At 40.8% G+C, this 27112-nt stretch overlaps 1 protein-coding gene across 1 annotated transcript in view; it reads right to left on the bottom strand.

Moving 5' to 3' along the window:
* atp8b1 (ATPase phospholipid transporting 8B1) overlaps positions 1-27112 on the bottom strand; it is a 160069-nt gene that overhangs the window by 32029 nt on the left and 100928 nt on the right. The window contains exons 7-20 of the mRNA XM_080182142.1: positions 26456-26528; positions 26295-26365; positions 22460-22542; positions 18971-19129; positions 18484-18572; positions 18188-18384; positions 17282-17490; positions 14735-14778; positions 13484-13640; positions 11633-11821; positions 7711-7823; positions 6305-6469; positions 4958-5069; positions 166-241 (exon numbers count right to left, since the gene is read on the bottom strand). Coding sequence (XP_080038268.1) covers positions 166-241; positions 4958-5069; positions 6305-6469; positions 7711-7823; positions 11633-11821; positions 13484-13640; positions 14735-14778; positions 17282-17490; positions 18188-18384; positions 18484-18572; positions 18971-19129; positions 22460-22542; positions 26295-26365; positions 26456-26528 — 1737 coding nt within the window. The remainder of the gene's footprint in view (positions 1-165; positions 242-4957; positions 5070-6304; positions 6470-7710; positions 7824-11632; positions 11822-13483; positions 13641-14734; positions 14779-17281; positions 17491-18187; positions 18385-18483; positions 18573-18970; positions 19130-22459; positions 22543-26294; positions 26366-26455; positions 26529-27112) is intronic.

The raw sequence follows: 27112 nt of genomic DNA, 5'->3' as shown, positions 1-27112 counted from the left end.
ATTTATCTTATTACATTTAGTGGGACCTTGTTGTTTGCAAATCAGTTGCTGTGTTTTCTACATTATAACTGTGTTCACACTTCAAATGCACTTGTAAAGCATATTAGAGACCGAGGTTGTCAAAGATGCAAGCTTGTTGCATGATGAAGGGTTAAAAGTACTCACTTGATTTGCTCTCCATCATAAAGAGTCATTTCATTAGTTAGTAAATTACAGGAAAAACCAATGTTTTCAGCAGTTTCTAGTTGAAAGAAAAAAATGTTTTCATTAGGTCACAAATTTGCACAAAGTTCTTAGAGCTTATTTATTAGCGTCACAAGTAGGCTTACATTAATACTGTAATGAAGTTACTGTGAGAATCCCCAAGTTGCCATACTCTGGCACCTGCTCAGGTACACCAAGGGAGAATTTAGCATGGCCAATGCACCTAACCAGCACGCCTTTCGGGGAGGAAATCGGAGCAGCTGGAGAAAACCCTCACAGACATGGGGAGAACATGCAGACTCCGCATAGACCCATGCTGGTAATTGAACCCGAGTTCCTGGCGCTGAGAGGAAGCAGTACTAACCACTAGCAATAGATCAAGATTTTTTTTTAAAAGATGCCCAAAGTAAAGAGTGCAACTGATGCAAAATGGATTAACTCCTAAATTTGTAGCCTGCTGTCACTAGCAAACAATTCAGATGAAAAATTACTGCAGACCAGAAGAGAATAACTATTCCCAAATCCTGTCCTCAAAAAGCATAGAGAAGCATCACAGCCCATGAGTCTTTCTTAGCCAAATTAAAACAGTACGTCAAATTATGTAAAATTCTGTACTGTACCAGCTATAACAGCCCGAATACTTTTCATTAAGAGCCCAGAAGCAGTCAACAGTCAAGACTTTTATGCTGTCAGTCACATTGGATTTGACCCAAAATCCAGGAAATGAAAGCAATGTATATAACACCATATAAAAAGCTCAAATAGGCAACAAATTCAAAAATCTTTAAAAATGTTAGTCTAAATTAAGACGACCATTCACTTACTTTTGCTCACTGATCCAAAGCAGTAATAAAGCTGGCCAATTATAATTCCTAATAATTACAGCTTCTAATTGACTCAAACTATTTCACAATCACGTCTCTACTATTTTATCTGGAAGTTTATTCCATGTAGTAAATATTTTGTGAACTAATAATTAATTATTTTTTACTGTAATTTTTTTCTCATTCCTCTACACAGTTGAACAATATTGCATAATGCCACATCTCACATTTTGACTTCCATTAAGGGATTCTATTATATAATGGATATTATTCAACTAGAAAAAGAGTGCGCAAGAGATTTACTAGAATGCTACCAGGACTTGATGGTTTGAATTAAAAGGAGAGGTTGAATAGACCATTACTTTTTTCCCTGGAGCAGAGGAGGCTTAGGGATGATATTATATAGAGGTCTATAAAATAATGAAGGCATATGATCAGCTAGGCAGTCAATATTTTTTCCCAAAGGCAAGGGAGTTTCAAACAAGAGGGCAGAGGTTTAAGGTGAGAGAAGAGATAGATAAAAAAGGGGCAATTTTTTCACACAGAAGATGGTGAGTGTCTGGAACAAGCTGTCAGAGGTAGTAGTAGAGGCAGGTCCAATTTTGTCTTTTAAAGAGCATTTAGACAGTTACATGGGTAAGATGGCCATTGAGGAATATGGCCCAAACGTGGGCAATTGGGATTAACTTAGTCATTAAAAAAGGGTGCCATAGACAAGTTGGGCTGAAGGGCCTGTTTCCATGCTGTAAACCTTTATGATTCTATGATTGCTATTTTGCACTGTGCACAACTAGCTGTAGCTACTGAGGCTCTTGGATTATTTTCAGTTTCATCTTTAACCAATAACATTGTGCAATCATTTGGTGCTCTAGGGAAAAACCAACTGACAGCTATGACCCAATTCTTGGAAATTCACATATTGGCAGTAACAGCTGAATCTGTGCTCTTTTCTGAAAACTCATATCAATTACAAGAAGCTGAGCATCGCATCTGGGATCAAGGCAAACCCCTTCATCTCCCTCTCTCTATCTCGACCTCCATCATCACTAAAGAAAGCACCATGACACCTCTAAAGCAGCAGTGTAGTAACTGCTGATCTGCATGGGTTAGAGAATGAATTGCAATGGTCTGCTCATCTTGAAGCAGTCAGGGCAAAGAATTTGATCCAGATGATGGGGTTCTTTCTGCCAGCTGGAATGTCACCTCCTTTGGGGAAGGCTCTTTATATTATGTACCAATCAGGCATTTAAGTGGCCATGTTAAACCTTCTCCAGCTCAGTGACCCCAACGGGAGAAATCCTATCCTTCCTTCCCCCGTGTCCCCGCAACCATCAAGAGCTGTTTAGCAATCACAGGCTTGGCAGCTCCTCAGTGGCATCAACAACACCAGGGAAGCAAGAATCAGCAAGGACAGAATTGGAGTTATTGACTATGAAGGGAGCGAGGGGGGGGGGGGGAGCTATTAACTCACCACTACTTTTCAATCAGATATTAAGTGCCTTTGAATGAGGATAGCCCCTGCAACAGCCATCCCGACAGATTGTGCTTTTGGGTTTCTCTACCAGCTGCTGGCTGCAACCACACAATGAAGCTCTTTAGTGGGCTTTAATTGTCCATGTAAGTGCCTCAATAAGCATTGGGGTAGAAAGGTCATCATAAGCCTTCCTGCACAAGATTTAAATGAACTTGAGGCAGAAAGCTGGTGGAGTCTTCAGCAGTGCACTCTTTCACCCAATTACAAGTCTCCCCACCATCCCCAACACATCTTGGTAAACATATCTCAGCAGAGGACAGTAAATGCCATGCAATATGTCTGTTAGGAAAACATGGTTTTGTTAGGGGCAACCCAGGAAATTGCTTGCCCAAGAATAGGTTCAATAACCTTCCAGATTTGTCCAAATCTTCAAGAATTCAAAATTAAATCTCCAGAGGTCAACCAGCAGAAAACAAGAATGAGGTCACCAAAAATAGGCATTTCAATTTTCTTTGATTAACTTTCATTGAGTAGTTATAAAGTACTTGCAGATGGAGAAAAAACCCTGTTTTACTGGCAGTTAAGAATCATCTCAACAGCTGGTGAAGAATCTGTTTGCTTTACAATTTACAATGTTTTGGGTGCCGTACTTACGCAAGGATATTTTGGCCTTGGAGGGAGTGCAGAGGAGGTTTACTAGGCTGATGCCGGAGTTGAGGGGGTTGAGCTATGAGGAGAGGCTGATTAAATTAGGCTTGTACTCGTTAGAGTTTAGAAGAATGAGGGGAGATCTCATTGAGACGTATAAGATGATGAATGGGATGGATAGGATAGAGGTGGAGAGACTCTTCCCGCTCAGAAAGGATAGTAGGACTAGGGGGCACAGCCTCAAGATAAAGGGGGGGGGGGCGGTTTAGAACGGAGTTGAGGAAGAATTTCTTCACTCAAAGGGTGGTGAATCTCTGGAATTCTCTGCCCGTTGAAGTGGTGGAGGCTACCTAAGTATTTTTAAGACGCAGGTTGATGGGTTTTTGATAAGAGAGGGGATTAAGGGTTATGGGGAGAGGGCGGGAATGTGGAACTGAGCCACGACAGATCAGCCATGATCTTATTGAATGGCGGGGCAGGCTCAAAGGGCTAGTTGGCCTACTCCTGCTCCTATTTCTTATGTTCTTATGACTGTATGCTGCAAGGATGGATGTGCCAGCAATCAATGATGACAGCATAGGGTTGGGTAGCTGAACCACACTACCATTCCCAGAATTAAGACAGATATCTTTGCCAGTTAGAGATGAGAAAAATGCCAGAAAGGGTAAGTTATTTGCATCACACTGTGTGGACCTGAAAATGATGAAACAAAAACTCAGTGTGAGGGACTCACTGGTGCACTGCTTCTTAAAATTATATAACGGTATTATATGTGTAACTTAGTTTAAGGCTCCCATCTAATAAATCAGAAGCTTCTTTTGTTTGGCCATTTTTGGCCCAAAGTGGAAAAAATCTCATCTGTCAAGAATGCAGGGTGTAAATTGTTGACTAAGGGGATGGTTGAATCTTGGTAACAATGTGATACTAGTAACTGTCTACAGCAATGAAGGACTAGAAGATCTAGTAATGTTACTGGCCCCTAGCTAGTTCAGCAAAAATAAACCATTATGCATGCCTACAATACTTATGTCATCACTCCAAATTTCCAAGGGTCAGTGTTTTATTTGGGAACTTTTTTTCAACTTCACGATACCAGACACAAAGATGATTATTTCTCATTCTCAGACACTTGCTTAAATAAAATTTGTGCAAAGATTTTTTTGGTACATGGGGGAAATAAAGCAATACGGAGGGCAGGCAGAGAAGTGGGGTTGAAGCTCAAGATTGGCTATGACTGCATTGAATGGCAGAGCAGGCTTGATGGGCTATGTGGCCTACTTCTGCTCCTATCAATTGTGTTTTTAATTGGCTTGTAGAAATTCTCGGATATCTTTTGCTCAAAAAATTTATTTTAGAGCAGATAGTGTTCTATTTCCGCTAACTAGTGTCAACATCCTGGGCTGCCATGTCCGATCCGGAGTAAAATAAAGCCTTCTGCCATCAACTTTGATCAGATCCCTCTGCCCACATTGAGACGAGTATCTGTTCACCACACCGATTCCTTTTCATTACCAGCAATTTGGTGACGTCTCGGAATGAGATTGCCAGTCTACTGTTAATCATTGCCAAGTTGCTAGAGAACTGGGATGAAACTGGCAAAATAAAAACCTTAACTTCCTCAAGCCAGCAGACAGGGATTATTTAATCAGTCTGGGCCAACTTGAACCCAGGTTCTAAAGGTTAAACTTTACACCCAAGTCATTTCAGTAGTAAGTGCCCTCCAACCTTTAATTACTTGAGCATTCCAATGAGTGGTGATTGAAGCTGTAGTTATCATGATTAACATGCAATTACAATGGCTAGTTACCTTTTTTGTCTCCTGTTAGAACCCAGATTTTCATATCTCCTCTTTTAAGGGTTTCAATTGTCTCTGAAACACCATCCTGCAGTTTATCCTCTATAGCAGTTGCTCCAAGAAGCTGGAGTAGATTGAAAGTATGAATGTCATGTTGGAAAAAGAAGCACAAATATAAAGACACTTAAATTGCGCAACTGGATATCAGCATACAAGTGCTTAAGACATGGTATTACATATAGTCCATTGGACTGACATTACCCATACCTATTTTCAAGCTGCATGAACATAACACTTCCATTCCTCTCTCCCTCACATATCTATCTGAAATGTTCCTCAGCTAGTCGCTTCAAGAACAACTTGCAAATTCTATCCACACTCTGGGTTAGAGTACCCCTGAATTTCTTACTGGATTTATTAGTGACTCTCAATTATGGACTTAGAAAATTTCAAGCGCTCCTACTTTAAATGACACGTTCATCCACTAGAAACAAAAAGGGTAACAAGTAGCTTGCAAATGAGTAAGAATATTACAAAAAAAAAAGGAAATTGAATTTAACTTAGGTCAAAAGCCTGGAATTCCCTGACTGCATCATGGGTCAACACACAGCATGTTGACTGCAATGCTTCAAAAAGGCAGCAGCTCACCGTCACCTTCTCAAGGGCAACTAGGGATGGACAATAAATACTGGCTAGCCAATTACACCCAATGTCCCATGAATGAGTTAAAAAAAAAATTCATGAAGTGAAAATAGAAAGCAGTTTAAACTTCTGCCCTTAGGAAATGACTCAAATAGAGATGTAAAGTACTCATCACTATCACTGTGACTCTGCTGACTACTGGCGTGAATAAAAAAATCTACCGTCCTTATTCTTTAGATTCAAAGAGAGCCTGAACCGCACAAAAATCTACATGTATGAACCTGTGCAACAGGGTGCCATTCAATTGAAACTTATTTACACCAATAATCAGATCAATATGATTAGATGAACCTAAGCTAAAGTATTTGCTGCCCCACCTCCCATACAGCTATAAAGAAGCATTTGTAAAGTTTGAAACAGACCAAAATAACCAGAAAGGCAAACATTCCCCATCGTACTTAAGATTATAGGTTCATCCTATGAAATGTTCTCTCTAGCCTACTTTGAGTTAGAGAATTTTGATTATGAAATATTTTAGTAAGAGTGTGAGAGTAAAGTTTAAAAAGAGAAACTAGATGCAGCAAAACTGAGCTATAATATTATAAAGCATTCCAAGCCAGACAGAATAATCAGTCTGAATGATAGAACAATCAAAGCATTACAGACCAAAGACTGTCAAATAGATAAAAAGAACAAAATTTAAAAAATTATACATACCAACAAATTCTTTTCAATTTCTTCGTAGACACTATTAAGTGCTTCTTCACGGTTGTTCGTGGCAGTGCTGGCTGCTTTATATTTTTTATTCCACACTGTAAACTCTGCTTCACTAATGTCTTTGTGTGATAGGCACAAGGTTCTGAGTGTTTCATCTGCAAATTCCTGTGAAACACAAATATGTTTCCATTTCCTGTCTATACCATTTAATTTAAATTAAAATGCTCCTTTCTTCAAGTGGAAGAGAAGGGCAAAAAAATTCATGAACTTTGGCAAAAATGTTCCCATATGTTCTTACGAGAAGACAAGTTGTCCAGTTCCAAGGATGCTGAGATCTCAAGGATAAGTCTGGCATTTTCTGGCCTTTCCAGCACAGGATTTTCAGTGGCGAAGGCAGCTTGCCATTGGCCACCTCTCCGCCGAAATGGCCATTTGTGTTGCTTGCCAGCTGCACCGCTGGGGAACCCGCTATCGGGAGCCACCTTTAGCAGGACCAAAGACCCCATCGACAGGAAGGGCTGGAAAATCCTGAGTGTCCGCTTTAGCCCAGTACCAGCTCAACCCATAATTCATGACTCTAGACATCAGAAATATCTACAAAAAGAAACTTGCTCTCGTTTTCCCATTTCAATTTCCTTCCCTCCAGAAGGCCATGTCTTATGCAGAGACACAGCAAACGTGTGCCAACATGACTGATGTGCCAACAGTTCAGCAAAAGGGTGGAGAGATAAAAGGGACAATACACACCCTATTCTTGTAATCCCGTACATTCAGCATGCTAATTCCCCTAATTCCCTACACATCTTGGGACATTAAGTGACAATTTTGCATGACCAATCCACCCAAGCTACACATCTTTGCACTGAGAGGAAAAACTGGAGAACCTGAAGGAAACCCAGACAGACACAGGAAGAACTTGCAAACTCCACACAGATACCCAAGGCTGGGATTGAACCCGGGTCTTTGGCAATCAGATAGCACTGAGCCACCATGTTGCCCTTTTAATTCTGATTTTTTTCTGGGAAACTATTTGTGCAATACAGCCAGAACCATCCAATATTTTTGATTTAAATAGCATTCAATTGGTTCTCAGTGAAGGGCAATTGCACTGCAAACCCTAATCTTTGAACTTCCACGTGGGGTTCCCCAGTGCATCTTTAGGCTATCTCCAATGTGATGATAGGAAGCTTGGAAGTTACAACCCATTATTATTTCCAGATCACTTCCATGCAAAAATAATCAAAAATCTTAAGCCACAACAAAAGACAATCACTAAAATTCTGAAAGTCTTTCAACATTAAACTCAAAATAATTGAACAGGAAGAAAAGTTAGGGCTGTATTTATGATCGACAGATTAGAAACACATGCAGCAAAACGAACACAAGCAGTAGCAATTCTTTCTCACCTTTAAAGCTTCTTCAGTGGACTCGAAATGTGGGCTGTTGGGATCTAATCTCTCATATATTACTGTATCAGCACCTTTACAATAGAGTTTGATTTTACCCTCTGGTGTTCTCACTGAAAATACATGAAAATGATAATAGTTTGCAACTCTTTTAAACAAAACTAAAACTTAACTAAGCATTGAAGTTATAATGCTATTATTCAATCAACTGACCGTAAGTGACCAACTTTTCAAGATAAAAGTAATGTGTTTAGGGCAGCACTGTGGCACAGTGGTTAACATTGCTGTGTCAGTGCCAGGGACCCTGGTTCGATTCCCAGCTTGGGTCACTGTCTATGTGGAGTTTGTGCATTTTTCCCCCGTCTGCGTGGATTTCCTCCGGGTGCTCTGGTTTCCTTCCACAGTCCAAAGATGTGTGGGTTAGGTGGATTGGCCATGCTAAATTGCCCTTTAGTGTCAGGGGAACTAGCTAGGGTAAATGTATGGGGTTATGGGGACAGGGCCTGGATGGGATTGTGGTCAGTGCAGACTCGATAGACCGCATGGCCTCCTTCTGCACTGTAAGATTCTTTGATTTTATGGCTTGATTAGAGGGTACATGCGAAGTCTTTAATTGTGAAAACGAAAGCGGCAGAAATGTTTTACAAGTTAGCTTTTACAAAACATTTATGCTATCTTCCTCTCAAAAGCATGCATCTTAAATTGTAATAGCTGTTAAAATTTATAAGTGCCTTGAATAACAATTGTTACTCTCTTTCCAAGCATGTAACAGATTTGTGTATTACTTTGGCTTTTATTATTTGTTTCTGAAATGGTGTTGTTCAGTAGCTTTTGCAACTTATTTCTTATGAACATGTGGTAGAACACAGTATTTTGTAATGTGTCTATTGCTCCCTAAACTTCCACACACCAGTCATCTTAATATATTGATTTTATATGTGATTGTTATATCAGTTTAAGCTCGTGCCCCTGATGTTTTTAAGCAACTTGCAGTCATTAAGAAGTTACATGTAGGCGTTTGAATTTTCCAGAACACGTAAATGCATCATTTAAGTCTGTAGGACGTCATCCCTAAAAGAAATCAGTTATTATTACACGTCCATTTATCACAAAGAAGCAAATCACCTTGTGTTGCCTTGTTGTCTTAGTGGAAAGATATAAATGTAATAAAATAACAAAGAAAAAAGTTATAAAGAGAAGGATGGTCCCAGAAGTGACTGACACCTTAGAGAACCAGTTAGGAGTTAATGGGAAGTGACATCAGCAAGATGGCCAAACATTGGTTAAATGATGCATGATCAGATTAAAAGGATACCATAGACTACAGAGGGGTTAATAGCAAGGGTGAATACACAACAACTTTCAGTAGTGAGGTGTGCAACATGAAGTGAGAAGAAAGATAGACTTTGATCAACAGAATAAGAGAAAGTGCTACAGTCAGAAGTTGAGAGCTGGTGTTTCAGAATGAACAGACTGATCCACTGCCATAAGTATGATAAATTCTGTCCTTATTAACTCTGGGACTTGTAACAATAAATATGTACCTGGAGTGGTCTTTAGCTAGAGAGGAACTGTAGATTTTGAACCAGCTTGCAGGTGCAGCAGGTGGTCAGGAAGGTGAATGGGATGCTGGCCTTCATCGCGAGGGGGATTGAATATAAAAGTAGGCAGGTCTTGCTGCGGCTGTATAGGGCATTGGTGAGGCGGCAGCTGGAGTACTGTGTGCAGTTTTGGGCGCCGTACTTACGCAAGGATATTTTGGCCTTGGAGGGAGTGCAGAGGAGGTTTACTAGGCTGATGTCGGAGTTGAGGGGGTTGAGCTATGAGGAGAGGCTGAATAAACTAGGCTTGTACTCGTTAGAGTTTAGAAGAATGAGGGGAGATCTCATTGAGACGTATAAGATGATGAATGGGATGGATAGGATAGAGGTGAAGAGACTCTTCCCGCTGAGAAAGGACAGTAGGACTAGGGGGCACAGCCTCAAGATAAAGGGGGGGCGGTTTAGAACGGAGTTGAGGAAGAACTTCTTCACTCAAAGGGTGGTGAATCTCTGGAATTCTCTGCCCGTTGATGTGGTGGAGGCTACCTCGCTAAACATTTTTAAGACGCGGGTTGATGGGTTTTTGATAAGAGAGGGGATTAAGAGTTATGGGGAGAGGGCGGGAATGTGGAACTGAGCCACGACAGATCAGCCATGATCTTATTGAATGGCGGGGCAGGCTCGAAGGGCTAGATGGCCTACTCCTGCTCCTATTTCTTATGTTCTTATGTTCTTACGTAACTACCCAACTCATCCTGACAATTGTTAATGACTTGAGTGTGACAATTAAGACTAGAGTGAACCCCAGATAGCACCATCGGTGCTTCACTGATTTTGGGCCTCCTGCTGGGTGCATTGCCAGCAGCTGCCACCATTCCCAGAGACGCTGATGGGCAATGGTAAGCTGCCAACCTCTGATTGGCTGGCAACCCTCTATAATTCCCCGCCAGCGGAAAAACAGATAAGTAAAAGGACGTGAGATACACAGGCTGGAACTCAAAATTATTACAGTTCATAAAAATATATAAAAATTATTGGTGTGCTAAAGTTGAAGGAGCAATAGACACGTTATGAAATACTATATTCTATTAATGTATCATACCTTTATAAGAAATCAATGTCTCAAAAGCTACATAAGGGATGTGCGGAGAGAAGGAGGAGCGGAGGGGTGGGGGGGGGGGGGGGGTGGTGGTGGGGGGGAAAGAGGGGTGGTGGTGGCGGCGGCGGCAGCAGCACGGAAACAGGACATTGAATCCTGCTTCCTGTTACTACAGCATCATTGCACAAACTGACAATAAAACTAGAGAAGGCCCAATGCGGGCTGGTTAAGAGCCTGATGGGTACTTAATTCTTGCAGGCTTTCCCCAATAATGGTGATAGAGGGCTCCTGTCAGTGGGACCCCCATTCACCAATATGAAATGTCCAGGAGGAAGGGTTTAACATGGCCAATGCACCTAACCAGGATGTCTTTTGGACTATGGGAGGAAACCAGAGGGAATCCACACAGACACAGAGAACATGCAGACTCCACATAGACAGTGACCCAAGCCAAAAATCAGGTCCCTGTTGTTGAGAGGAAGCTGCGCTAACCACTGTGCCACCCTCTCAACAGCTGCCCAGTCTGAACTCCTGCTCTCCCAAACCATTGCCAGTATTAATCAAGAGATGGTATTGGAAAGGTTTGCCATATGTAAAAGTTGATAACCCTGATGGGATACTGACTAAGGAAATGTCCTTAATCTTCCATTCCATCTTATAAATTGAGTGACAGACAACGGGCAAATTACAAGTATTACATCCTTATTCAAAAAAAACAAGTAAAAAGAATAAACCAAAAAACTACAGGGTGATTCATTGTAACCTAGGTGGTGGGAAAACTTTTAGAGCTCATAATCCAGGGCAAAATTAATAGTTACATGGATAAAGGTGGACGAATTAAGGGATTTAATTTTCTAATGAGAAAAATAAAGAAGATTGTTTCGTGTACACAGATGTCCAAGAAGTAACGTGCCACATAACAGGCTTAAAGTTGAAGCCCACAGAACAAAATAAAAGTGGCAGCAATGTTAAAAAGTAAATCAAAAAAAGGTACATGACTTGAACATATTCTTTTGTTTGCAGAGAACAAGCTCCTGCATAAGAATGCATGTCATTTCTAGTGAATATAAATGAGCCACATTATGAGCTTTATTGATTATCTTAAATTGGTTTTTAGTCTGGCTATTAACATGCTCAATTATTCAGCAAATGTTGTTTATGTATTGGTGATAGATAAGACATGATATTTGAAGCAGAATTCATTGCTGAACATAGTTTTCATATTCAGGAACATGGATGAAGAGACTAGATAGCTCTTTAGTGCCAAATATTTTTTACTTACAAATGATGGACATTCGCTTCCTGTCGCTGTTGAAGTCTAACATGGCGAGCACTTGGTATGTCCTTTTTACATCAAGTTCACTGATTGTAATGGCACTTTGCGTACGAGAAAGAAAGACAAACCCAAAATTCCTGGCTGCCGTGACAAGGGCCCCTTCATCAGGAGAAGCTGCTTGATATACAAGTTGCCCTGTTTGCGGATGCAAAAGACAATATGGACAAACTGCAGTCTAAAAACTTTGCAACAGCAAGTTTAAAAATCAATCCCACCCTCAGTTTACTGATAAAAATCAAAGTAAGCAAGGTTTGACATCACTGTTCCATAGTTGACGGGGAACCAAATAAAAAGCGGCATAGATCCCAGCGCTAATTTTCTTTCCTGTGATGGAGAACTCTGCTTCCATGAAGTATTTTTATCCATCAACTTGTCAGAACTGAATCTTTTAGAACGTGTTGAGGAAGCCCAAAGAAAATACAATTCTGTTTGCAGATCAAAACGTTGTCACTCCTTCCTTTTAAAAAATATAAATTTTATAAAGGAAGCCTGATTCTGTAACCAATCCACCTCTTGTGCTTTCAGATATAGTAAAGCACTCAAAAGAAACATTTAATGAGATAGTGAGCAGAATTTTTCTGTCCCAGCCACCACAGGAATTGTAGCAGGTGGACCATGTAAATGTCTGTTGACCTTGGGCAGAATTTTCAGGACTTGGGGGGAAATGTGGCCAAAAAATCCCACCCACTACCACTGACATTGCTCAGTCTCACAAATTAGCTGAAATTTGCTCATGAACAAATGAGAACTTTTGCCTATTATTAATGGCACAGAGGATAGTTTTGCTGGTTACTAAAGCAAGTGAATCAGATCCTTATGATGTCCAGTGATACATACAGTTAAATGTGGCAGGTTGCACAATCATTGAATTTAAAAGCAGTTTATTTTATGTGAGGCACTTTGAAATATTTGGGGGTGGGGGGGCAGGGGGGAAAGAGAGGAAGGAAGAAAGGGAATTCTGTAAGGATCAATATATGATCTGACTGAAATAACTTCTGAGAGACTGGTCTCCATTCACCAAAACTGATTTATTTACAAATGGTTTGTAGCACTCAGTCAGGTACTTCCCAGAACAGAGTATTCGCCCAAAGTGCCAGTGACCTGGATCTCCACATTACTGTCTCTGTAGAGCTTCCTGATTGGATAGCCTTAACAGGTCTCAATTAGGGAGTTCATATTCCAGGAGGTCTAATTCATGGATCTCATTGAAGTCATTACTTTGACCACCATCACTCCAAGTAGGATGTGCTCTGATAACATGGGTCAAAGCATTGGGCTGACAATGTTCTACCTCCGTTGCTAGCTGTGAGACCAGCAATGGATTGTAGATTCCTCAAGTGCTGTCTGAGTTGTGGGATTCCCAGTTACTGCTTTCTTCCAACAGCATAAAAATGGCAAGAATACAGCAAATCAGGAATAGGTGCAATTATTTTAATTCAGCAAAAAGGCCCAGTGATAGAAAAAAAAAGATACTATTGGTGCTTGTGTTGATACCAAACAAACCTTTCTTTTATTCATTCATGCGACATGGGTATCACTGGCGGGCCAACATTTATTGCTCATCCATAGTAACCCAAAGGGAATTGAGAGTCACATGTAGGCCAGACCAGGTAAGGATGGCAAATTTCATTCCCAAAGGACATTAATGAACCTGAAGGGGTTTTTGAACAGTCATGATCATCAGTAGATTCTTAACTCCAGATATTTTTATTGAATTCAAATTCCACCATCTGCCATGATGGGATTCAAACACTTTCAACACATTTCAAAATGGGAACATCGGTGTTCTGGACTTACCATCATTGTCTTCCACCATCACAGTGTGGCAGAGTGCAAGAAGTTTGAAGAATTCTCCAACTACTGGATCTTTTCCTGAACGGACAAGTTGAGGCAAGTAATGGTCATAAAATTTGAGGTTTCCATCAGCATAACTGTTCCAGCTGAAGTCCACAAGCTGTGGAATAAAACAAATTTGCTATATGGATTTTACAAATGTTTAAGTAATCAACAAGTTGCAGACAGCGACTTTGGTTAATGCAATGTTCAACTGGTGAAAATTACAGCTCACCAAGGACTGGGTGTCAGATGAGTCGTTTGACAAGACAGAAATGGAGGTGGGGGGGGGGGGGGGGGCGGTAGCTGGTGGAGAATTTAAACGTGCCTATTACAAAGGATTTAAGGTACAGAAACTGGCAAATTGGCCCAACCAGACTGTCCCAGTCCAACAACAAAAAATGCTGGAAAATCTCAGCTAGTCTGATAGCGTCTGTGGAGGAGGAATAGAGTCAACATTTTGAGTCAGGATGACCCTTCGAAACCATCAAATGTTTCTGTAATTTAGAGATAAATAAATTCAATAAATATTCTTTTCTCCCCCATCATCCTACAGAGTAGCCCCTTGTATCAATGCATTGCAAAATATATTACACTTCTGAATCAGAAAGAGGGGAATGGACTGCTCTCAAGTTATGGGGTCATGTCTAAGTAGATTTCATCGACATGATGTTTGAGTATTGCTGAGAATAAAAAATGGAGACATGCTGTCAAAGCTTTTCATCTCATGCTTAACAGTATATTTATTCAGATGATATTGAAAATGAAGTTAGTAACCTACTAAGAATAGTTTTACTGCTGCTTTCATTGAGTACATTAATTATTAAGAAGTTTTCAGAGGCACATTTCTGGTCTAAGGCTGCTTGCAACATCCTGCATGATCGCATACCATCCCAAAAACAGGGAATGAACTTCAACGAGGAATGTAGCAAAAGAAATCTCCATACTTCAACATAAATTTCCTCCGGGTGCTCCGATTTCCTCCCATGAGATGTGCAAGTTAGGTGAATTGGTTATGCTAAATTATCCTTTCGTGTCCAAAGATATAGGTTAGGGGGAATAGCATATGGTAAAATACATATGGTTACGGGCATTCAGCTTGGATACAAATCAGTGCAGAATGGATGGGCCGAATGGCCTTCTTCTATACTGTACTAATGATTTCAGCATCTTTACCTTCAGATAAATGAATTTCAGTTAAGCAAGTTTGTTTACCTCTACTTTGTCTGTCCTGGCTCCCACAACGTTGCACAATTCACCTGTACAAAAAACAGAAAATTATACTTAGGGTCTGTAACTATCAGTGGCAATCTATGCATTCTGGATTAGTAATCCAGAGGCCCTGGCTAATGGCCTGTGGATATTGGTTCAAATTCCACCACAGCAGCTGTTGAAAATTTAAACTCAATTCATAAATAAATCTGAAATTGAAAGTTAGTTTCAGTAACGGTTACCATGGAATTATCGATTGTCAGTAATGTCCTACAGGGAAGGAAATCTGCTATTCTTAGCCAGTCTGACCTATATTCCAGGTCAAACTGAATGCATCGAGGGCAATTTTCACTTGCTACATTGCTTGCAAGTCAGCAGACTGCTGCCCTAGGAAATGAAATTTGCGTGTTCACCGTCTAAACGGTATCGAATACGGAAGTGAAAGTGCGGCGCAGCAACAGCCAAGCTTCAGACGTTTCTCTTCAGCATGCTTGTAAAATTGAGTGAGAGTTACCCCATTTACTACATAGGACCAATTTCTTGGATCACCTTTAAAATGCTATAAGAAAGGTAAATCATTTATCTTGGAATTACTTACACAAAATATTACACTTTATTTTTCCCCACAGATACACCCACAGTTCAGTGTTCCTCAACTGTTGCTACTTTTATTTCCACTTGCAGTCCAGAGCCACAACAGCATTACACAAACTGGTAGAGAATGCCTTGAAAGCTTACTTGTGACCCTTGAAGTTCTGTGGTATGAAGCCCACAAAAACAATATTTACGTTCAATTTAGAATATGGTGAGAAATCAACTCAAGTTAACTGAGCCACTTCATTTATATCATAGTTGTCTATCTGGATCATGTCATTTCCTGCAGCCATGCTATAATATAAATGCAATATCAGAAATAATAGAAATCATGGAAACCCTACAGTGCAGAAGGAGACCACTCAGCCCAACGAGTCCATGCTGACAACAATCTCACAGGGGCCCTACCCCATAACCTCACATAATTACCCCACTAATCCTTCTAACTTAGGCATCCCGGGACACTAAGGGGCAATTTAGCATAGCCAATGCACCTAACCACACGTCTTTGGACTGTGGAAAGCAACCAGAGTACCCGGGAGGAAACCCATGCTGACAATTAGCTTGAGAGACAAACAGCATAATTTTTTTTTAATTTTAGTTAATTTATGGGTATACCAGCATTTATTGTCCATCCTGAGTCATCCATCCCTAATTGCCACCAAGAAAGTGATGCGCGAGTAAGAGGGCATAGAGGATTACAGCATGGAAACACACTCTTCAGCCCAACTTGTCTGTACCGCACTTTTCTTTAAAGCTCTAAGCTGATTCCAATTGCCCACATTTGGCTCATATCCTTCTATACCAGTCTTACCCATGTAACTGTTTAAACGCTTTTTAAAGAAACAAAAAATTGTACCTGCTTCTACTAATACCTTTGGTAGCTTGTTCCAGACAGTCACCACGCTCTGTGTGAAGAAATTGCCCCTCTGGATACTTTTGTATCTTTTCCTTAAACCTATGCCCTTGAGTTTTAGACTCCCCTACCTTTGGGAAAAGATATTGACTATCTAGCTGATCTGTGCCCCTCACTATTTTATAGACCTGTATAAGATCATCCCTCAGCCTCTTATGCTCCAGACAAAAAAGTCCCAGTCTATTCAACCTCTCCTTATAACTCAAACCATCAAGTCCCGATTGCATCGTAGTAAATCTCTTCGGCACGTTTTCTAGTTTAATAATATCCTTTCTATAACAGGATGACCAGAACTATACATAATATTCCAAGTGTGGCCTTACCAATGTCTTGCACAACTTCAATAAGATAATGAAATCAAGCATACTGAATGCCATCTTCACCACTCTGAAAGTGAAGTCACATGTGGACAAGGAGCTATGAACATGAACCTATAGATCTCTTTGTTCTGTAACTCTCCCCGACATCCTACTATTAACTGAGTAAGTTCTCCCCTGGTTCAATCTACCAAAATGCATCACCTCGCAGTTATCCAAATTAAATTCCATCTGCCCACTGGCCCAATTGATCAAGATCCTGTTGCAAGGGGAGATAACTTTTTTCACTGTCCACTATGCCAACAATCTTGGTGCCACCTGCAAACTTACTAACCATGCCTCCTATATTCTCATCCAAATCATTAATATAAATGACAAATAACAGTGGGCCCAATACTGAGGCATACTGCTGATCACATGGCAGATACTTTCTTAAATTACTGCAATCCATGTGGTATGGGTACACCCACAATGATTTTGTTTAGACAGTTCGAGGATTTTGACCAGTGATGCAGGCTATATTTCCATGTCAGGACGTTATGTGAGTTGGGAGAGAAAATTCATGGTTGCAATATTCCCATACATCTGCTGCTTTCATTTTTTTTTTAGACAGCAGTGGTTATGTACTAGGAAAGTGCAGTTGGAGAAACCTTGGCATATTTAGGGAGATTAGAGATGAACAGTTTTATGATCTATTTTTATATCACAAGGAATGAAACATACCATACGTAGTACCACTGATACTACACTTCTTAAATGCCATGATGTTCTGTGTAAGAGTTCCTGTCTTATCAGAGAAGATGTACTCTATCTGCCCAAGCTGCTCAGTCAGTGTAGTTGTGCGTGCTTTGGCTGGAGTATCCTTTTCTGCATAATACATCTGGAGATCCCAATTGATGAAGTAGCTTTGACCCATGCGAATCACTTCAACACTAAGGGAGAGATTACAAAGAATGTTATGATAGTTGCCTATTTATACAATCATAAGGAGTGCAAGTAGGGAAAAAGGTTTGCTATTGCTTCAAACATAATCCAAGCATTTCTTTTTCATAAATTAAAATGTATTGCAAGTTTGATAATTTTTCCTTCAGAAAACCAATTTACAAGTAGTTAGCTGAAAGGATTTAGTAATAGAGTCAGAGAGATATACAGCATGGAAAGACACACTTCGGCCCAGCTTTTCCATGCCTACCATGTTTCCAAAACTGAAATAGCCCCATTGGTCTGTGTTTGGCCCATATCCCTTGAAACCTTTCCCATCTATGTCTTTTAAATGTTGTAAATGTACCGCCTCCGCCACCTCCATTGGCAACTCATTCCAACAACAAAGAGAAGGCATGGTGGGATTTGAACTCCAGTCAGCAGATCATTCATGCAGAATTTGGATTACTAGCCTTGTAACATAGCAAATACACTACTGTTCCCAATTTATTACTGTCAGGGAATGATGAGAAAATTGCCACCAAAATGGCAAAAGAATGTGCAATAATGTTGGCCTTGCCAGCTACAGCTCCCCCTGCCCAAATGATTTTTAAAAACAAGTTCATGAACTCAGGTTGGTCTGTTAACAGGAATATTTTCTTTCACACAGACACACAAATTAAAGCGAACAAAATGAGGCACATTTACCTTACATAAAGTGAAATGGGTACCAGGGTGTTCATAACAATGATATAACCCCAGAAGGTGATGAAGCCTCTGTATGAAGGTGTTTCATCCTTGCCATCATAAAGATACCAGGACATGGTGGCATTGCCAATTTCACTTTCCCAGAATGTGTGTCCAATAGCAAGGCCAGCTGACAAAAGAATGAGGAACAGAAAGATCTGGAAAGAAATAGTAAAACTGCACATGTAGATCATTTATTTTATTAAAATATTGAACATGTCAGTGCTTAAGTGTGCTGGAGAAGGTTTCTGTTTTACCAGATAAACTATGTAATTCATCAGCTGATCAATTTTGGTCCGTTTGAAGTTAGTTTTCCCACCATTCCTCATGATTTTAGTATCAGCTCCTGCAAGACGAACAGAAAAGTGCAACAGGGTTACAATAATCCCGGTGAAGGCCATTATTCTGATGTCGTTTTCTATCCAGGCAACTTTACCATTTTAAATTCACAAGATTACAGTCTCAGTTAACATGGTCAGTACTTTCCCTACACAGGGTATAAGCAAGGAATGGGCTAAAGAGGTTATCTTATGAAGCAAACAACTGTGTCTTAAGTCTTCAAATCATACGTGCACATTTCCAAAAATAAAAAAAAGTTATTTCTGAAATGTTCTGATTTTTTTTCCCCAAAAGCTCGTGACAGTTGTTAAAAATCCAGACGCGCTCTGTCCTCATCGGCTTACCTTCTGGAATCATCATGTGTTAATGCCCCTGGATAAGGATCTATTAAGTATGATTAAATACCTGCAAATATCACAATTCCATGGGTTATGTGTGTGTTGCGGACTGTGCAGCCACGTAGTAGGATTGAGTTCATGTCAAGAGGATAACTCTGATTGTTCCAGTACAGGGTTCCTGTAAATTTGTCCAGCCGATTGTTTGGCTCTTCACATTCTATTAAACCTAGAATAAACACAGTTACTTGGTTTGGGTTAATGGAGTGCCAAATATCCTCAAAAATACAGTCACAAAAATTACTTATTTTACACAAAGTGCAAAGCTACTTAAATTATACACCTCTGCTCAGGTGGCAAGTCCGTAACTTCCATGTTGGAGTGCAGATACTGTGTCATCATTGACTCGAAACAGAGGTCAACGATGCCAAAACACCATGGCCTATCTGAATGATTGAGTTGGCAGCTCAACTCGCTGCCCAAAAACAACAATGCTAATGTCATGGGCATTAGTGGCCCCACTTTAGGTTTGCTTCACAATTGCCTCCAGAGGCCCTCTTGAAAATCTCTCTCATGAGACATGTCTAGGCAAGTCTTCTACATCACAATGCTATCTCTGAAGGCTGGCTTTCATTCATTCCTTGCTGCAATATCTGGACCAATGGTGAAATGACTAGCAGTGTTATTACTAATTAAGTCAGGGAGCAAATGCTGGAGTCTGCTAACGAACAGTTCTCACACTTGAGACACGATCGTTTTCATGATAATGATCGTGTCTCCCAAGTTACTCTAAACTAATACTTCACTAGTAGAATATACTTTTAAAAACTGATTATTTTATGAGATGTGGACTTTGCTGGCAAGGCTAACATTTGTTGCCCTCCCTAAACTGCCGTTAGGAAAGTGGCGATGGTGAGAGGGTTAAAAAAAAAAAATCACAAGTTTAAAAATCACATAAGCTGCAAGCTGAACCTCAGTTACACAGGGAAAGCTATGTGCAAATGATAGGTTTTGATTAAAGCAAGCCCAGATAAGGCTCAAGGACCATCTAATCAAATGATGGGCAGCTGCAGTTTGTGTCTGCCTATTAGAACAAGTAATAAAGGAAAGGGAGGTCGAGATACGGTTATGATTAAACTATAACTATGGTTTCTTGACAATATAACATGCAAAACTTTTAATTGGACATTAAAGCTTCTGGCTGCATGATGTAACTTTACTACAATTGGATAGCAATAACTCCTATTCTTTTCACTGGTATTTTGTAATGACTTGTAATCAAATTTTTCATTGAATGCCCTGAATGGACAGAGTCCTGTAGCTTGCTATAGTTTATCAAATCTATCATCTTGAGACCACTGTTACTGTCTGCAGTTGTTCCCATTTCTGAACTTCTACTGATTCGTCAGTGATCTTCTTTCCAGCATAAGATGGTTGGGCCCAGGACATTACATAGCATTCATGTTGAGGGGGCTAGAATTAGCAGGGATGTACTTCTGAAGCTCTATAAAGCTCTGGTCAGATCCCATTTGGGCTACTCCGTACCTAAGGAAGGATATGCTTGCCCTGGAAAGGGTCGAGAGGAAATTCACAAGAATGATCCCTGGAATGAAGAACTTATCATTCGAGGAACAGTTGACGGACTCTGGGACTGTACTCATTGGGAGTTTAGACGATGTGGGGAGGATCTTATGGAGACTTACAGGAAACTGCGAGGTCTGGATAGAGGACATGTGGAGAGCATATTTCCACGAGTAGGAAAAAACTACAACCATAGGGCACAATCTCATGCTAAAGCGACGATCCTTTAAAACAGAGATGAGGAGGAATTTCTTCAGCGAGAGAGTGGTGAATCTATGTGTCTTTAAGACAGAGATAGATAGATCCTTATTAATCAAGAACCTATCAAGGGATGTGGGGAAAAGCAGGACAAAGGGGATGAGAGAAAAAAAAATCAGCCATGATTGAATGGCTGAGCAGACTTGATGGGCCGAGTGGCCTAATTCTGCTTCAATGTCTTAAAGTCTTATTACCCTAAAAAACTTCTGCAATGATTTCCTGAGACTGAAACAATTGTTTTCTGACAACCAAAACCATTTTTCTTTGTAGTAGGTATGAGTTCAGCCAAAAGAGTTAACCCTTGGATTCCCATTGATTCCAATTTTGCTACAGTTCCTTGATGCTACATGCTGTCAAATCTTGCCTTGATGTCAAGGGCAGTCAGTTACATAAGAACATAAGAAATAGGAGCAGGAGTAGGCCATCTAGCCCTTCGAGCCTGCCCCGCCATTCAATAAGATCATGGCTGATCTGTCGTGGCTCAGTTCCACATTCCCGCCCTCTCCCCATAACCCTTAATCCCCTCGCTTATCAAAAACCCATCAACCCGCTTCTTAAAAATATTTAGCGAGGCAGCCTCCACCACTTCAACGGGCAGAGAATTCCAGAGATTCACCACCCTTTGAGTGAAGAAGTTCCTCCTCAACTCCGTCGCACCCACCCTTTTGTCCATGTTTGGACCAAGGCTGTAATGATGTCAGGAGCGGAGTGATTCTGACAAAAGACAAACTGAGCATCAGCTTGTGAGCATGTGAAGTTGTGAGCGTAAAAAATAAAAAAAAACTGCTCATACATTTCTGGTGGAAGTGAATTTTTAAAGGGGCGAAAACTGTCAGATAACCTCTCTGCCAATGAAAATTTTCTTTTAAAGTATGGAGTCTTATTGTTAAACAAGGAGATTTAATGTCACCTTTGTCTTTCACCTCTCTCAATTGCATCTTTCCCTCACCCAATTTCACTTTCTGCACATTAATAATTCTAAATTATGCTTCCTGATTTAAACTCTGTCTCTCACTGAGAATTTCCCAATCTTATTGGTTGACGGCCATGTTCACACATACCGTAGCTGTAGTGGAGAGTGCCATGCTGAATTAGTTCCCTAGCAACAAGTTGCCAATCAAAAAGCTTTTCGGCTTACAAAGCACAATTCTTTCTGGTTGCATCACAGCTTGGTCTGGCTCCTGCTCTGCCCAAGACCACATGAAACTACAAAAGCTTGTGAATGTAGCCCAGTCCATCACAACATCCAGCCTCCCATCCATTGGCTCTGTCTACACTTCATGCTGCCTCAGCAAAGGACACTACACACCCCAGACACACACTGTTCTACCTTCTTCCGTCAGGAAAAAGATGCAAAAGTCTGAGATCACGTACCAACCGACTCAAGGACAGCTTTTTCCCTGCTGCCATCAGGCTTTTGAGTGGACCTACTTTGCATACATTAAGCTGATCTTTCAGTATGACTATAACACTACATTCCACACTCCTTTCCTTCTCTACGAACAGTATGTTTTGTCTGTATAGCGTGCAAGAAACAATACACTTTTCACTGTATGCTAATACATGTGACAGTAATAAATCAAATCAAAATCAATGAATGGCAAGTGCCATTCCTTCATCACTGCTCTCAAAAGCTGGGTCATTGATTGCAAATTGCTGACCCATTAAAATTTGATCACCTGTTCAACCAGCGTGACTACATTTTTGTAAATATGCTCACCATCAAAAGATTCCAAATTCTTTTCTTTCTTAAGCAGTTTGTCTGTGATGTCCAATGACATTTTAAACTTCAGGTTTGTTTCACTGAAAAGCATAATGAAATAAAGTCCATTAACAAAATAAATTAGTTGCAAATAATTCAATCGTGTTAATTTTCTACTTTGCTAGAATAGTTGTTAATATTTCCTAGCAGAGAGCCATAGTTGGAACTTGGAGCAAATGAACATAACATAAGAACATAAGAAATAGGAGCAGGAGTAGGCCATCTAGCCCTTCGAGCCTGCCCCGCCATTCAATAAGATCATGGCTGATCTGTCGCTGCTTAGTTCCACTTTCCCGCCCTCTCCCCATAACCCTTAATCCCCTCTCTTATCAAAAACCCATCAACCCGCGTCTTAAAAATATTTAGCGAGGCAGCCTCCACCACTTCAACGGGCAGAGAATTCCAGAGATTCACCACCTTTTGAGTGAAGAAGTTCCTCCTCAACTCCGTTCTAAACCGCCCCCCTTTTATCTTGAGGCTGTGCCCCCTAGTCCTACTGTCTTTTTTGAGCGGGAAGAGTCTTTCCACCTCTATCCTATCCATCCCATTCATCATTTTATACGTCTCAGTGAGATCTCCCCTCATTCTTCTAAACTCTAACGAGTACAAGCCCAGTTTATTCAGCCTCTCCTCATAGCTCAACCCCCTCAACTCCGGTGTCAGCCTAGTAAACCTCCTCTGCACTCCCTCCAAGGCCAAAATATCTTTGCGCAGGTGCGGCGCCCAAAACTGCACACAGTACTCCAGTTGCGGCCTCACCAATGCCCTATACAGCTGCAGCAAGACCTCCCTACTTTTATATTCAATCCCCCTCGCTATGAAGGCCAGCATCCCATTCGCCTTCCTGACCACCTGCTGCACCTGCAAGCTGGGTTTTTGCGACTCATGCACAAGGACCCCGAGGTTCTTAAATGAATCTTTTCATCAGAGGCATGAGGATATTTTTAATCCAACTGCCAAAGTTCACAAGATTTGCTGTAATAATTCTGTACTGTACAAAGGCATATTCAATTGGCAATCTGATACGCTAAGGATACCAACATTTTCCTACTTGGGTAGATGCAATACATTTAGCTATGGCCTGATTGATTAAGTGCTGCATTTAAGAACATAGAACACTACAGCACAAACAGGCCCTTTGGCCCACAAGTTGTGCCGATCACATCTATGCCTACCAAGCCATAGAACTATCTGTAATTTCCAATGCCATTAGATCCCATATACTCATCCAGAAGTCTTTTAAAAGAGCCCAGTGAGTTCGCCTCTACCACCACCGACGGCAGCCGATTCCACTCACTCTCCACCCTCTGACTGAAAAACTTACCCCTAACATCTCCTCTGTACTTGCTTCCCAACACCTTAAACCTGTGTCCTCTCGTAGCGACCATTTCAGCCCTGGGAAATAGCCTCCGAAAATCCACCCTATCTATTCCTCTCAACATTTTATAAACCTCTATCAGGTCGCCTCTCAACCTTCATCTCTCCAGGGAGAAGAGACCTAGCTCCCTCAACCTAAGGCATGCCTCCCAATCCAGGCAACATCCTTGTAAATCTCCCCTGCACCCTCTCAATAGCTTCCACATCCTTCCTGTAGTGAGGCAACCAGAACTGCGCACAGTACTCCAAGTGGGGTCTGACAAGGGTCCTATAAAGTTGCAGCATTACCTCCTGACTCCTAAACTCAATCCCTCGATTAATGAAGGCCAGTACACCATACACCTTCTTGACCACATCCTCCACCTGCGAGGCTGATTTAAGGAGTCCTATGGACCCGGACCCAAGATCCTTCTGTTGTTCAACCCAGCTAAGACGCCTACCCTTGATATTGTACTCCTGCATCCCGTTGGTCCTGCCAAAATGGACCGCTACACATTTATCCGCATTGAATTTGTATGAAAGCAGATGCTTTCTCAGGTTATTCCAAAATGTCTGAAATATGCAGAGTGACAATCCCAAGAAAACAGCTTTTGAAAATTCAGCAAGATTTCAGGTAGCTTTCAGGGGCAGGAGAGTCCCTCATCACATGGATAAAAACCATAACTATAGTCTGAAACACTGAAGGCATGCAGAGACTCAAGAAAACTAGCTTCAAAATGTCTACATGATCTCTACTAATTGCACCCAAGTGTGAGTTGGCCAATCTAAGTATTACTATTTGTTACAATATATTTAGGATTGCAGCAAAATTTGATGCGGTCTCTCATTACAGATAGATCATTCATAACTGGATTGCAGAAACACAAGTTTAAAAAAATGCTGGAAGAACAGAAAGTTTGATCATTAGGATATTGCTATCTGCCAGATAAATATATCAGCCAGCACGAGTCCCACATATACACATATTTGCATCCTCTGCAAGAATTGTCAATAGACAGAGTGCTCCAATTCTTTGTATGTGCATTAGTAGACAAATTCAAGGCATTCACATTAACATAGAGAGAGATCTTTTGGGTTAATTAAAGAAAATAGGGATCATTTCTATCTGCAAACATTTCCAGGACCTGGGAAACACCGGCCAGTGTGTATGAAACAAAGGTTCTGCTCGTTTGTGCAAAAGGAAATAGGAAAGACCATATGGCACTACTGAAAGTGGTTAGCTCTGCTGCCTCACAGCGCCAGGAACCCAAGTTCGATTCCTGCCTTGAGTGTCTGTGTGGAGTTTGCACAATCTCGTGTCTGCACAGCTTTCTTCTGGGTGCTCTGGTTTCCTCCCACAATCAGATCAGGTGTTTTAGGCATGTTAAATTGCCTCTCAGTGTAGATTAGGGGGATTAGCGAGGTAATTATGTGGGGTTATGGGGATAGCTCCGATAGAGAATCCCACATGCTTTCAGAGAGTCAGTGCAGACTCAAAGGGTGAATGGCCTCCTCCTGCATTGTAGAGATTCTATGAAATGGATTCCACAAAAGGGAATCAGAGAAATCTTCTGGATTCTTGAGAAGAGTTGTTGGTCAGCCAACATTACCCATTCATTTGTCTCAATGCTGTTTCTGGATCTTGTTTATTTTTTTAAAAAGCCACTACAACAATAAGTCATTTCAAAGAGAACAGTCCTCAGGAAGATTTTTTTAAAAATTTGCAATTACAGCAGAACCTCAATCAAACAAAACCAGTTATGGCTATTTGATCTGAAAGGCAGTTTAGGATAAAAATGTTGATAGATAAAGAAAATAAAATGAGCAGCCCGAGTCAGCACCAAAAAAAGTCAAAATTGAATGATCATGGAAGAGATAAAGCAATATATTTAATAGGCCATTCATTGATTACATGAGGAACCAATTATAATACGACATGTGCAGTAAAGTTGCCTAGCCTTTTCCATCCCTGAATTAAAGGCTCTGTGCAAACAGAACATAGAACAGTACAGCATAGGGACAGGCCCTTTGGCCCACAATGTTGTGCCAAACACGACGCCAAATTAAACTAATCCCTACTGCCTGTCCTTAGTCCATATCCCTCTATTCCTTGCATAATCATGTGATTATCTAAAAGTCCCTTAAATGCCCTATCATATCTGCCTGCATCATCATCCAGATGATGGATGTAGGCAGCATGTTCCAGATGCCTACCAATCTGTGTAAAGTATTTGCCCCTCCAAGTCCTTTAAATTTTCCCTCTGAAGTGCATGCCATCTAGTATTAGACTTTAACGCTGAAAAAGATCCTGACTGTCAAACCTCTCAATTTTATAGACTTCTTTCAGGTCTCCCCACAACTAAACCTCTTCAGCACCCTCTCTAAAGCCTCCACATCCTTCCTGTAATGTGGCAACCGCATTATGTTAAGATCTTACCCGTCAAGTTCAGCTGTTTCCACGTAGCAGAGACTGTTGGGCTCTGAACTGGACAGCAGTAGTACATCAGCCTAAATAATTGGGGAAGAAATATGAATATATATAATCCGACATGATAGAAGAACTCTGAACATTTTGTTTCCCCAAAAGATGAAACTTACCGGAATAAAATCATCTTTCTGCAAACGCACAATATCTCCAACTTTTATGTTGCTCCATTTTGCCATTTTAAACCTAAAAATGTAAAAATATCACAATTACTGTTTCATTGACTCTAAAACAATGAATTTAACTAAGTTCCAATTCTAAACTCGTCTCAAGGAAAGTACACCAAGGTTGGCTTGTTCCAGTTGTCAGCTTTTAGGAAGGGATCTACAGCTTTGCAATGCTGTAAACTGAAAAATTGATGGTTTGCATTCATTTTGCATCAGGAAAGCTATTACATTTCTGCTCAAGTAATGTTCCTTTTTTTTGGTCGTTGCTGTTCCATTCCAGTTGGTGAAGGGTGGAATTGCAGCCAATCTTTACACAATTATGGGCCGTAACTGCCATGGAGTGGCAGATAGCATCAAATTCCCGCTTTCTATGCGATTACTTGTCACACAAGTGAACTACAGGCAATGCAGCTTGTCTTTGGGGCCTACCCATGGTTGCACTAGCTACTATAAAGGAGGAAAACTTAAAGATACATTGAATAGACAGGCCAGGGAGAAACTAAACATCTAAGCTAAGTTGATAGGATTTGGGGGTTGGGGAGGCAAGGGAGGATGGGTAGGTTACAAGTCAGGGCAGGGCAGATTGGTGGGAGTCTGGAGAGG

This window comes from Carcharhinus amblyrhynchos, chromosome 1 (genome assembly GCF_965287045.1).
Source record: "Carcharhinus amblyrhynchos chromosome 1, sCarAmb.v2.hapA, whole genome shotgun sequence".
Lineage (NCBI taxonomy): Eukaryota > Metazoa > Chordata > Chondrichthyes > Carcharhiniformes > Carcharhinidae > Carcharhinus > Carcharhinus amblyrhynchos.
The sequence above is the reverse complement of the archived record's forward strand: the minus strand, read 5'-3'. Positions and strand labels throughout refer to the sequence as shown.